The 14,032-nt window shown below is 44.1% G+C and overlaps 2 protein-coding genes across 2 annotated transcripts in view; one reads left to right on the forward strand and one right to left on the reverse strand.

The window, feature by feature from the left end:
- Positions 1 to 2,023: 2,023 nt before the first annotated feature.
- On the forward strand, positions 2,024 to 4,319 carry LOC130126717 (photoreceptor outer segment membrane glycoprotein 2-like). The gene is made up of 3 exons (XM_056296333.1): positions 2,024 to 2,604; positions 2,836 to 3,082; positions 4,047 to 4,319. The coding sequence occupies exons 1-3, from the start codon at positions 2,024 to 2,026 to the stop codon at positions 4,317 to 4,319; spliced, it is 1,101 nt and encodes a 366-aa protein (XP_056152308.1).
- Positions 4,320 to 9,568: 5,249 nt separating this feature from the next.
- ubr1 (ubiquitin protein ligase E3 component n-recognin 1) overlaps positions 9,569 to 14,032 on the reverse strand; it is a 46,260-nt gene continuing 41,796 nt past the window's right edge. The window contains exon 47 of the mRNA XM_056295234.1: positions 9,569 to 10,400. Coding sequence (XP_056151209.1) covers positions 10,259 to 10,400 — 142 coding nt within the window. The 3' untranslated portion in view covers positions 9,569 to 10,258. The remainder of the gene's footprint in view (positions 10,401 to 14,032) is intronic.

The raw sequence follows: 14,032 nt of genomic DNA on the forward strand, positions 1-14,032 counted from the left end.
AGAGGAGTTTCTCTTCTTACACAAGCTACTTTAGCATATGCTAATCCTCTAATCTTAGTCTCAGTCATTTCATTGGCTGATTTGGTTTACGCGCGTGTGTGTGTGTGTGTGTGTGTGTGTGTGTGTGTGTGTGTGTGTGTGTGTGTGTGTGTGTGTGTGTGTGTGTGTGTGTGTGTGTGTGTGTGTGTGTGTGTGTTGTGTGTGTGTGTGACCTTTTCCAGTATAAACAATAACCTTGGGATCACAGGTTTGAATCCCCGTGGTACCTCCGGCGTGGTCGGGCGTCCCTACAGAAACAATTGGTTGTGTCTGCGGGTGGGAAGCCAGATGTGGGTATGTGGTATGTGTCCTGGTCGCTGCACTAGCGCCTCCTCTGGTCAGTCGGGGCGCCTGTTTGGGGGGGGGGGGGCTTGGGGAATAGTGTGATCCTCCCATGTGCTCCATCCCCCTGGTGAAACTCCTCAGTCAGGTGAAAATAAGCGGCTGTCGACTCCACATGTATCGGAGGAGGCATGTGGTAGTCTGCAGCCCTCCCCCGATTGGCAGAGGGGGTGGAGCAGCGACCGGGACGGCTCGGAAGAGTGGGGTAATTGGCTGGATACAACTGGGGAGAGAAAAAAAGTGTGTGTGTGTGTGGGGGGGGACAGATGCCTGACCATTCAGTTATAAAAGACAACGTGCTGTCTGAGATGAGATTTGAATGTAGATGGTATTTAAAACTTAGCCCCTGTTGACCTGTATAGATTTGTTATTTGTAATAATGCTAGAAAAGCAGCAGAGGGTAGTGTGTATTCAGTCACAGTTTTGATATTCCAGATACTCTGCATACAGTTTATGGGAAATATCTCATCAAATGCAAATTGATTTGACTAAAATCTGATGTTGCATGTTTTGGAAGAGTTATATCACATCCTTTATCATGCTTATTCGTTACAGGCATACCCTTAAGACGACTACTTGCCCTTACTTTTACCCTGGGAACACGTATGTTTGTCTGTGTGAATAACATTTGCACACACACACACACACACACACACACACACACACACACACACACACACACACACACACACACACACACACACACACACACACACACACACACACACACACACACATGCGTGTGCACGCAAAAGCTGAGGTGAGCTATTACATTGTCATTACTAGTGCAGTGAGATTTGTGTAAGGTGGCAGAAGGTGAATCTAAATCCCCCAGGGCTAATTAATGATTAAAGGGGATTTGAAGGAAGGGGTCCAGGCTCGGCTACAAGACTCACTCTGATGCTGCCATGGCTGTCTAGTCTACACACCATCGATGTTAGTAAAACCACTCGCCCCCATCTGGGCTAAATTCAAAGATGTCTGAAAGAAGGGGATATTTGGAAACAGAGAAGAGTGACTCCAGGTTGAACGGGGGGGGCTGTTACCCAGGTACGTGCAACAGACTATGTCTAGTCTGCTGATGTATTGTGCTTTCACCGAGTCTGATCATTCATGAGTTTTTCAAATCCCTTGGGGAATTTGGATGTAACGGAAACCCTCAAGTGCATCATACTGAGTGATAAAGTAAACTGCCAGTGGATTCACTGGCAGTTTTGTTTCACTCAACAGGTTTTTTTTTTCTTTGGTTTTTTTTCCCAGTTAAATAGAAATCTGGTTAACCACAAATCTCGTATAAATGCCTGCATTTTGGGTTTATTGTTGGTTTCCATTCAAGTGAGTCTGCTGTTGTGTCAGGTAAAATGGGAGAGTGGATTTTAATGCTGTTCCCATTTCAGTTTCACAGATCTGCCAACACTTCTAACCATAATGCTGCATCCACGAGATGCTGAACATGACTACCAGACTAAGCAGCTTATAAGAGGACCTTCGTAGAGCTGCACATCTATCCCCTTCCCCCCCAAGGTCCCCCACACCTCCTTAAAAGATAACCTATTTCTGCTCCCCTGCTTTTACTTGTGCCCCCCGACTGATCTGTCATCCAGCCCGGACAGTGAACAGAAAGCCAGAGCAGAGGTCTGAGATGGCTGTGCTGCGAGTTAAGTTCACCAAGACTAGGAGGGACAAGCTGGCTCAGGTGCTGTGGATTTTGAACTGGATCTCGGTGGTGACTGGGGTCATCTTGTTCAGCTTGGGGCTCTTCCTGAAGGTGGAAATCAACAAGCGCTGGGAGCTGATGGCCGAGAGGGACATCCACTACGTCCCCAACATGTTAATTGCCGTGGGCCTCATCGCCTGCGGCATCAACTTCTTGGGGGGGAAGATTTGCTACGACTGCGTGGACACCACCAAGTTCCTGCGCTGGAAGTTGATCATGCTGCCCTATATCATATGCACCTTCTTCTTCACCTTCTGTGTGCTGGTAGGTGCGTTGATGTGTTACAGCATGCGCAGCGAGCTGGAGGAGTCTCTGGCCCTTGGGCTGACGGAGGCCATGAGGTTGTACAAAGACACCGACATGCCAGGACGCTGTTTCGTGAAGAGAACTGTGGACATGCTGCAAATTGACTTCGAGTGCTGCGGCAACACCGGCTTTAAAGACTGGTTCCAGATCCAGTGGATCAGCAACCGCTATCTGGACATGTCCCATAAAGAGGTGGTGGAGTAAGTACATGATTAGACAAGTTAGGACTGCAACTAACTAATAATGAGATCGGCTCTATGAGCTACTCACAGGCTGTTGTGTATTCCAGATAGTATTAAAAAAACATGTCCAATGCCATGTTAATCTATTATCTAATAAACCCCATGGCTTTACACACCCACGCACAAAACTCGCCAAGACTGAAATTCCTGAATGTGTCCCTTTCTTATGTTCATTCTCACGGTCCTCAGCCGACTGAGGAGTAATGTGGAGGGGAAGTACCTGATGGACGGTGTGCCCTTCAGCTGCTGCAACACCTACTCCCCCCGGCCCTGCATCCAGCATCAGATCACCAACAACTCAGCCCACTTCAACTATGAGTACCAGACAGAGGAGCTGAATCTGTGGAAGAAGGGCTGCCGGCAGGCGCTGCTAGACTACTACACCCACATAATGCAGTCCATTGGCCTCACTGTCCTCATCACTTGGCTTTTTGAGGTCAGTCCAAAAAAAACTCACAAAGACACCACGGCTACACTACTACATCTAACTCCAGCTACAACTGACTACAGTTTGTGTTTGTTATTGAACTCGTGACACTTTCTGGCATGTGTAGACTTTAAAGGGGAAGTTAAGGAGGCAGCCTAGTTTAAAAGGATTTGTGCATGTGCCGGTGCCGCTATTTTCATGGGCTCCGGTGTCACTTTATCACACAGCTAATAAAATTCAATGGGGAATATAGCATAGTATAGTAATATAGCATAGTCTTAAAATCTGCTTTTCCTTAAAACAAGCAGAAGGAAATCTGCCAGTGGAGGCAGATAACCTCATGTGAGAAGCACTTCCAGTGCAGCACTATTTTTTTTTCTTGAAACAAGAGACAATATCTTGAAATAACACTGATCACTGGATACTAAGAATTGATTCTACCATACAATTAGATTTGTTTAAGAAAATTATCCCAAAAAATAAGTTTTTGCATTTCAAGCAAATTATATACCCCATATAAACCATATAAAACAAAACAAAAATCACAAAATTTAGACTACATTTGTTTATATTAGCATTTACCTACAGGGCAGGAAGTTATCAGTCACTCCACCGTTTACATGGTCACCAGTGCTGTTCACTCGATTTGCATGCTGACTAATCCCCATTTAAATCTCAGCTGTGATATTATCCGCGGGTTATCCGTGTAATACTCCCAATGACAAACTGAATTACACACTATGCTATGTCTTACATGCTATGTCTTACATGTGACAGATATCTATGACAGATATACAGCTACTACAGGCCAGACACTGATGAACTATAGACAACCATGTAAAATTGATGAGGAATCATCACTGAAGACATGTGCAAATCCAATGCATCTGATTTTCTGTGGATTTATTTGTGTGAAACTATTGAGTCGTCCTCTCAGGGGCATGTGTGTGTTTGTGTCTCTCTCTCTTTCTAGCTTTCAGTGTTGACGGGTGTGCGTTACCTCCAGACCTCTCTGGAAAACGTGCTGAGACAGGGGGACCCCGACTCTGAGTCAGACGGCTGGCTCTTGGAGAACAGCTTTGCGGAGACGGCGCGCACCAACTTCATCATCATCAAGAGCCTCGGCAAGTGCAACCAGGTAGACACGGCCAACAACGGAGACCCCAACATCAACGTCCCTGCCACCTCCGCAGCCCACTATGGGCCAGACAATGTCCCGCCAAAGCAAATACCGGAAGCCAGTTGACCGCTCTTCTGACAGCTACATTTCGGAGGGACATTACATCTATTGCACCCTTTATAGCAGATAAAGGTCTCCCTTGTTTACCCAGCCGACTGTGCAGAAGTGGTTTGCTGTGCATTTTGTGGACCGGTAACTTCAGAAGCCTGGTCAGGTATTCAGCTGCGCAATTACCATGCATGCAAATGGGAACCTGGTGAAACGGAAACACACTGTCCGATGGTGAGTGTGCATCATTTCCCCAGGAGAAGGTGACTGATTTCTCTCGAAAGAAAGCGAATTGCAAGAGCATACAAGCAGCTCATCTGCTCTGTGACAGGACTCATCTTTACAAATATATAACGCCTTGTTGATGTTTTCAACTGTAGCCGAGAGTACATTTCCATCCAAACGGACATTTCCTATTAATACAAGCAAACTGTAGCGAAATCGCCGGGGGGGGGGGGCACAGGAACTGCCGCGGCCGGGACGCGAACCACTGTCACCCGCATCGCGGGAGACATCGCTGACCGCTCGACTAAAGTGTCAGACCGGTTCACCAAGGGCCAACTTGTCTACTTATCCATGCACGTTACAAAACATTGTACATCTGTGATTCTTGTTTACAAATGATGTCGTAATGCCTATCAGAGTTGCCTGTAATTCCACAGCAGATTTCTTTCAGTGTTAAGGATTCTCTGAATTGTGATAGTCGCGTCAAAACTGCGTCTGAAAACTCTTAACTATTTCAGGGGGCGGGGCTTCCGAGTAGCGTAGCGGTCTATTCCGTTGCCTACCAACATGAGGTTCACCGGTTCAAATCCTCGTGTTACCTCTGGCTTGGTCGGACGTCCCTACGGGCATAATTGGCCGTGTCTGCGGGTGGGAAGTCGGATGTGGGTATGTGTCCTGGTCGCTGCACTAGCGCCTCCTCTGCTCAGTCGGGGCACCTGATCGGGGGGGGGGGGACTGGGGGGAATAGCGTGATCCTCCCACGTGCTGCGTCCCCCTGGCGAAACTCCTCACTGTCAGATGAAAAGAAGCGGCTGGCGACTCCACATGTATCGGAGGAGACATGTGGTAGTCTGCAGCCCCCCCCCCCCCCGATCGGCAGAGGGGGTTGGAGCAGCGACCGGGACGGCTCGGAAGAGTAGGGTAATTGGCCAAGTACAACTAAGTAGAAAAAGGGGGAAAATCCAAAACAAAACAAAAACAATTTCAGGGGCACGTTTTCTACCTGCATATGTGGGTCTAAAGTTAGATGATTTATTTTCACGTCATCGTATGAAATCCATATGCCACAACATGTTGTCCAGAGGTTGTAAGGATTATCACGGTCCTGCCAAATTACGAGGGATTACCTTACATTTATAGATTAGATTTAGACGTGGCTTCATTTATGCACATAACCTATAGCAAAGCAGGCCTTAGAAGACAAATTACAAACTTCGGTTTTAAGGACAATCTTAGGCCCGTTTTTGCACATTTGGCCAGGGAAATGTGCCGTCAACGTCTAATATAATGTAGAGAAAGGACTTAAAAAATGCACTAGTACAATTTCCCAGTGTAGTTGGCAAGATGTTATTTGTCTTTTTACAAAAGAGCGTGAACCCACAAAATTCAGTCTGTGGTAGTTTCAGAGCAGATTATTAGAATCTGGAAAGTAAATGAATGGGAAAGGGGAACGAAATGTTTTAGTATTTAATTTATTCATGAAATATTAATTCATACAAGTGAGCAGGGTACATATCCCAGGGTACATACCCGTATAGGAGGGACTCTATAAGTAAGAATAATAAGCTAGTTAAGGTCACCTCCCAACTCCCACACAAACATTTTGTTCTACAGTTTTGTGCATGACATTATTTAGTATTCCTGTATATTATCATTATACACCCTGCTGTTTTCTTTCTTCTGCCAGGGTTGTCAACCAGTGCATTAAAAATTACGCAGCTGTTTCTTGGCACCAAATTGATGGCAAAGCCTTGAATAAATTGTGGTGTGTTTTAGTGGCAGGATCTCACGTGTTTGTAAGGACTCAGGGTTTGAATTCAAGCATTTCTACTTCTCCTCAAAGCAGCTGGGGATCAAACCCGTGAACGGTGGCTTAGGCATTTCGGAATAAAACTGTTGGCACTCGAAATCCAAAACAGAAGATGCTACATTGTTGCTCTGCACTAGATTTGGCTGTAGCCATGAACCATAAAACAGTGTATGTAAAACAATCAGGACGTCCGGGTAGCGCTATCGGGCTATTCCATTGCCTACAAACACAGGGATCGCCAGTTCGAATCCCCGTGTTACCTCCGGCTTGGTCGGGCGTCCCTACAGACACAGCTGGTTGTGTGGGTGGGGAAGCCGGATGTGGGTATGTGTCCTGGTCGCTGCACTAGCGCCTCCTCCGGTCGGTTGGGGCGCCTGTTCGGGGGGGGGGGGGGACTGGGGAGAATAGTGTGATCCTCCCATGCGCTACGTCCCCCTGGTGAAACTCCTCACTGTCAGGTGAAAAGAAGCGGCTGGCGACTCCACATGAATCGGAGGAGGCATGTGGTAGTCTGCAGCCCTCCTGGATCGGCAGAGGGGGTGGAGCAGCGACCGGGACAGCTCGGAAGAGTGGGGTAATTGGTCGGGTACAATTGGGGAGGAAAAAAAAGGGGGGGACAAACAAACTGTATGACAGCACAGAAGAAACACGGCCTTGCAACTGAGCTGACACATTTCTACACAGAATCAGACCTCGCTACCCTGCCTGCCACCTAAACCAAGGCTGTGTGCCAACGCTAAATCAGAAGATATACGGAACGTGGAAAGCAGGCAATATCCACAGGGTACTGGTTCAAAGATCCGGAGATTATGGAGGTGTGAAAAGACTTGGCACAGAGGATAAATAAAGGGAATTGAAACCTCCAGTGACACTGCAGCATTACTTACAGATCACTCATTCATTGGTTAAGTGTGAGGCAGCACTTGCTCTAATGTTGCGCGTGTACTTGAGGTTGCTACTTCTACGTCTCTGTCTTACGCTTGTGTTAAATTAAAAAAAAAGTTTTTTCTTTTTGGAAAATGACAATAAAGGCAAATGGAAAATCTTCAGAATCTATTTAAATAACTGAGACCACAAGAACCTCTGAGAGTAGGCTAGTGTCTTTTATTTCAGCTGCCTGGAAGGCATATAGCAGTCTATAATAATGCAAAAGGAAGAAAGAAAATGCACACAATTTTAATTTTCCTGAAAAAATTGATGTACAGTTGTGACAGATTTGAAATATATGATTTTTATATATTCTTCAGTAAAATGTACACATTTGTTTTAAATACAAGATTGAAATATTGAGTTTCTTGTTAATTTCAGGTAGAGTACATTAATTGTATTTATGTCGGTAAGAAGCAATTTCCAGCAGTGATGTATCCAAGCATAGTACAGCACTAAATTCAGGGTGAACTGTGATTATAACAAGCCGTGTGTCACAATATTCCCTTAAATCGTTTTTAAATTCATTACCTGTGTCAACATGTGAATTAACCTCGCTAGCGTAAGTGGGCATTTTCTACAAAGGCATCTCGCGATGCGATACATAGAGGTATGGATGGTCTTGTACCTTTTCTATCTTGCCTTTCAAATACATCTCAGTGAGTCCTAGAAACCATAATGGTACTTTAGACATGGCTGACAAAGTCAGAAAACCTCTGGTGCACAAATGGCTATGCACTTATCATTTTATGTAACAGATTCTTCAAAATAACTAACTAAAAGGCTGTACCATTCTTCAATTCATTTATGAATATAAGTATGAAAATGAAGTATTTATCATAAGTTCCATCTAACACACACATATCTATCTATCTATCTATATATAGCGAGAGAGAGAGAGAGAGAGAGAGAGAGAGAGAGAGAAAGAGAGAGAGAGAGAGAGAGAGAGAGAGAGAGAAAGAGATAGATAGATAGATAGATAGATAGATAGATAGATAGATAGATAGATAGATAGATAGATATGATTTAATAGGGGTGATGGTCTGGTCAGTAATGCGGCACTGCCAATTCAGACCATCTAACCTGGAGGAAAAATGCTATTTTATATATACACTACCGTTCAAAAGTTTGGGATCACCCAAACAATTTTGTGTTTTCCATGAAAAGTCACACTTATTCACCACCATATGTTGTGAAATGAATAGAAAATAGAGTCAAGACATTGACAAGGTTAGAAATAATGATTTGTATTTGAAATAAGATTTTTTTTACATCAAACTTTGCTTTCGTCAAAGAATCCTCCATTTGCAGCAATTACAGCATTGCAGACCTTTGGCATTCTAGCTGTTAATTTGTTGAGGTAATCTGGAGAAATTGCACCCCACGCTTCCAGAAGCAGCTCCCACAAGTTGGATTGGTTGGATGGGCACTTCTTTGAGCAGATTGAGTTTCTGGAGCATCACATTTGTGGGGTCAATTAAACGCTCAAAATGGCCAGAAAAAGAGAACTTTCATCTGAAACTCGACAGTCTATTCTTGTTCTTAGAAATGAAGGCTATTCCATGCGAGAAATTGCTAAGAAATTGAAGATTTCCTACACCGGTGTGTACTACTCCCTTCAGAGGACAGCACAAACAGGCTCTAACCAGAGTAGAAAAAGAAGTGGGAGGCCGCGTTGCACAACTGAGCAAGAAGATAAGTACATTAGAGTCTCTAGTTTGAGAAACAGACGCCTCACAGGTCCCCAACTGGCATCTTCATTAAATAGTACCTGTTAGAGCCTGTTTGTGCTGTCCTCTGAAGGGAGTAGTACACACCGGTGTAGGAAATCTTCAATTTCTTAGCAATTTCTCGCATGGAATAGCCTTCATTTCTAAGAACAAGAATAGACTGTCGAGTTTCAGATGAAAGTTCTCTTTTTCTGGCCATTTTGAGCGTTTAATTGACCCCACAAATGTGATGCTCCAGAAACTCAATCTGCTCAAAGAAGTGCCCATCCAACCAATCCAACTTGTGGGAGCTGCTTCTGGAAGCGTGGGGTGCAATTTCTCCAGATTACCTCAACAAATTAACAGCTAGAATGCCAAAGGTCTGCAATGCTGTAATTGCTGCAAATGGAGGATTCTTTGACGAAAGCAAAGTTTGATGTAAAAAAAATCTTATTTCAAATACAAATCATTATTTCTAACCTTGTCAATGTCTTGACTCTATTTTCTATTCATTTCACAACATATGGTGGTGAATAAGTGTGACTTTTCATGGAAAACACAAAATTGTTTGGGTGATCCCAAACTTTTGAACGGTAGTGTATATCTATATATATATAGATATATATATAGATAGATATAGATATATATATAGATATGAATCACTGGATTATTTTGCTCATTTGTTGAGCATTTTCCCTAACAGTGTTTCATTTAATGAAAAAAAAAAAATATATATATATATATATATATATAAAGCATGTTGCCAAAACTATCCAAAAACCAATTCCAAGAGAATGTCTCCTTCGTTAATAACGTCCAAAAACTGGTGAATACCTTATGATAACTTAGGTCAAACAATGACTTCTGAAACATAAAGGAGAGGAGAGAGGAAATTCCCAGCATTAAAAAGGTGACACTTTACTTGGATAAGATGTTTAAAAAAAACACATTAGTATGTATCTGATGCTTGTATTTACTTGAATGAGCTTTTTTGGAAAGACTATTACTCTGGGTGAAACACATTTTCCCAGCAGGCAATTTAGAATAAAACAAGGCGACTTGGGTTTATTTATTCATTCTCTTCCTCCTATTTCGACACTCTGCCCCAGCAATATAGATTCCATCAGGGTTTTCATCAGGCAGGCAATGGTTCTTCAGGATTCCTTTAATCCCATAGAGGAGGACTGCGTGTGCAGGTGTGTGTGTGTGTATCTTGGGAGCATAGCGGCAGACTGGACTCTAAGAGTGTGCCCCTTGTGCCTCACCCTCAGTAGCTTGGCTGCTCATCAGAACGTGTGCCACTCAAAGGTATACATGACGCTGACCACCTCCAGGCTGCGGGCTATCTCCTCCAGGATGCAGTGCTGCTGCCACAGTTGGTGGAGCTTCCTGTAGCGCTCTGGGCAGAGGTGTAGTGGGTTGCCCCTTCTAGTGATTTAAGACAAAGAAAACTTAAGGAGATCGTTTCACTGAAGCACTGCAATATAAAGAACACACACACACACACACACACACACACACACACACACAAAACACACCATCCATCCATCCATCCATCTGATACAAGTTTAAAGGGCCCATATCATGCTTTTTGGGTTTTTCCCTTTGCTTTAGTCTGTTATATAGCTGGGAGGTACACATAAAACATCTGCAGTCACAAAGCCTAAAGTCTATGCCAAAGGGAGTTGTTCTCTGACAGAAAACACTGCCTGAAACGCCTCATTTGTCGTCCAGTGTTTTCGTCCATTACTTAACTACGTCACAATGTAACACATTTTCATAACCCCCGCCTAGCAGTTAGTTTGGCCTGCCCTAAAACAAAGTTAGGTATAGCGGAGGCTGAGAAGAGTTTGGTTAGTGTATCACAACATCAAGAAGATGCCATTTTCTTCGGTGCGAAAGCAAATTCCCTTCGTATGGACTTCCACAGGAAGACAAAATGAAGAATTAGTGGTTAAAACTCGTTTTTACCACTATTCCTCAGTGGTACAACCCAAACCTTATCGGGTCCCCTTCATTATACTGAGGACTGCTTCCTGAACCGGGCACAGGTCAATGCTCGATTTTTTTATTTGTTTGCCTTTCCTAAAGAAGAAAGCACCAGGCAACATTGGATACGGTTTCTTTTTTCGGGCCAACAACAGCCATATGCCAACGTGTTTTTTTGTTTGTTCACGCCACTTCACAGAGAACTTTCCCGAGTATGAAGCTGGACTTTCAGCTAGGCTGGTGCTAAAAGATGAGGCTATTCTATCTGTAAAGGCTCATGTTGAGTCAGAAGCAAGAGCTGTAAGTAACATTTTATCATTGAAATGTTTGTCTTGTATAATCGGACCAAATGGCTTGTGAACACAGTTTCAGTGCAGACAATGGGCATATACAATGTAGCTTAAATTATTTAGGGAGCTACCGGTGATTTGCACAAAACAATACAGCCATACAGCGAGCTGTCAGATAATGCCTTTATTTCATCCATTCATTACCCAAAACGCTTATCCTGCTCTCAGGGTCATGGGGATGCTGGAGCCTATCTCAGCAGTCATTGGGCGGCAGCCGGGGAGACACCCTGGACAGGCCGCCAGGCGTTATTTTTACAACCACTGACGATACATGTCAACATCCCCAAAACACACGTTTTTTTTTTCTTTCAGTAATTTACTACTACTACTTTCGGCTGCTCCCGTTAGGGGTCGCCACTGCAGATCATCCGTTTCCATTTCTTCCTGTCCTCTGCATCTTCCTCTGTCGTACCAGCCAACTTCATGTGCTCCCTCACCACATCCATAAATCTCCTCTTTGGCTTTCCTCTTCCCTGGCAGCTCCATATTCAGCATCCTTCTCCCAATATACCCAACATCTCTACTCTACACGTCCAAGCTATCTCAGTCTTGACTCTCTTGCTTTGTCTTCAAACCATCCAACCTGAGCTGTCCCCTCTAATATACTCGTTCCTAATCCTGTCCTTCTTCGTCACTCCAAATGACAATCTTAGCATCTTCAACAACTCTGCCACCTCCAGCTCCGCCTCCTGTCTTTTCATCAGTGCCACTGTCTCCAAACCATATAACACAGCTGGTCTCACAACCATCTTGTAAACCTTCCCTTTAACTCTTGCTGGTACCCTTCTGTCGTAAATCACCCGACACTCTTCTCCACCTACTCCACCCTGCCTGCACTCTCTTCTTCACCTCTCTTCTGAACTCCCCGTTACTTTGGACAGCTGACTCCAAGTATTTAAACTCATCCACCTTTGTCATCTCTACTCCTTGCATCCTCACCATTCCACTGTCCTTGCTCTCATTCACCCATATGTATTCCATCTTGCGCCTACTGACTTTCATTCCTCTTCTCTCCAGTACATACCTCCACCTGTCCAGGCTCTCCTCAACCTGCACCCTACTCTTGCTACAGATCACAATGTCATCCACGATCATCATAGTCCACAGAGACTCCTGTCTGATCTCATCCGTCACACTGTCTCATCACCATTGCAAACAAGAATCAACTATAATTTTTATCATACCAAAAGTAGTTATGCTCAAGCAAAGATATTCTAAACCAAAAGCCTGTCAAACAACGGTCTTCTTGGTAAATGTACATGTTCTTATAAAACCGTCTACTTGAATAGTATCATAGGCATTTAATTCACTCCAGTATACAAATAACTGAATGTGCAGGGAGATACTATACAGTCGTTTGGCGACAGAAGAATAACATTTTACTAACCTTTGTTATTTCCTGACAGCAGAAGTTTTCCATTTCAGTCAGCATTTTAGCGCATTTCCCACACATACATCGGTTAACAGGGGCATATATACAAAAAACATTTATACTGTTTGTGATTGAAAGACTAAATTAACCATTATGTCACATATTAAGCAGGTAATGAGCGTAATATTTAACAGCGATGTCCTGCTGTAATCTTTGTTGCTGCAGGTGTTCGTGCTGTCAAGTCAATTTTATTTGTATAGCCCATTATCACAAATTTGCCACTCTCATATTCCAGATCGTAGTCAGGCTCGAACATGTACGGATGGATTTGAGAAGTTGCTATTTCCAATCAAGAACAAGAAATTATGTTACTTTGTAGGTTTATAGTTTGCTTACAAAACCTCCTACACCGGTGTTGTGTCAAACTCTGTTTCCCTGTCGAGATCTGGTTCCCCCTAGCCAGACGATAGCATTCGTGTGGAAACAGGTTAGCTATTGGTTACGATTAGGTTAAGGTAAGCATTACGTTTAGGATTAGGTTGAAGTTAGATTAAGGTTGATTAAGCGTTCCAGTGTTGTATCGAACTCTGGCTAGGGGGAAACAGATCTCGATGGGGAAACGGAGTTCGATACAACACTGGCAAGAGGATGAGGCGGTGCTCACAAGCACTGGGTGCTGCCCCCTTGGCAGGCTTCCGGAAGTTGGCCAATGAGAATAAAGGGGGGGGGGGCTTAAAGAGGAACTAGCTCAAACAGCCGGTTTCAGACAGAGGATGAACTGAAGGGCTGCAAAAGGTCCAGTACAAGGTAAATAAGGATTTTAATTTTTTTTTAACTGTGAATCTTGTAATGCTACTCTGTGGAGCCCCAGAAAAAAATATAAAGCTGGCATGAGCATGATACTGGCCACTTTAAATTGGAATGCAGTGCTCTGCTCTAACCACACCTACTGAGTGGAGTATGCTCCACATACTACTACTACTTTCGGCTGCTCCCGTTAGGGGTCGCCACAGCGGATCATCCGTTTCCATTTCTTCCTGTCTTCTGCGTCTTCCTCTGTCACACCAGCCACCTGCATGTCTTCCCTCACCACATCCATAAACCTCCTCTTTGGCCTTCCTCTTCTCCTCTTCCCTGGCAGCTCCATATTCAGCATCCTTCTCCCAATATACTCAGCATCTCTCCTCCACACATGTCCAAGCCATCTCAATCTTGCCTCTCTTGCTTTGTCTCCAAACCGTCCAACCTGAGCGGTCCCTCTAATATAATCGTTCCTAATCCTGTCCTTCTTCGTTACTCCCAGTGAAAATCTTAGCATCTTCAACTCTGCCACCTCCAGCTCCGCCTCC

The sequence above is a fragment of the Lampris incognitus genome, chromosome 16 (assembly GCF_029633865.1).
Source record: "Lampris incognitus isolate fLamInc1 chromosome 16, fLamInc1.hap2, whole genome shotgun sequence".
NCBI classification, from domain to species: domain Eukaryota; kingdom Metazoa; phylum Chordata; class Actinopteri; order Lampriformes; family Lampridae; genus Lampris; species Lampris incognitus.

Excerpts from the sequence above, each read along its gene's own strand:
- LOC130126717 (XM_056296333.1), top strand. The coding sequence starts at position 2,024 with ATGGCTGTGCTGCGAGTTAAGTTCACCAAGACTAGGAGGGACAAGCTG. Across the intron at positions 2,605-2,835 it reads TCCCATAAAGAGGTGGTGGA|CCGACTGAGGAGTAATGTGG; the intron begins GTAAGTACATGA and ends CACGGTCCTCAG. Across the intron at positions 3,083-4,046 it reads TCATCACTTGGCTTTTTGAG|CTTTCAGTGTTGACGGGTGT; the intron begins GTCAGTCCAAAA and ends CTCTCTTTCTAG.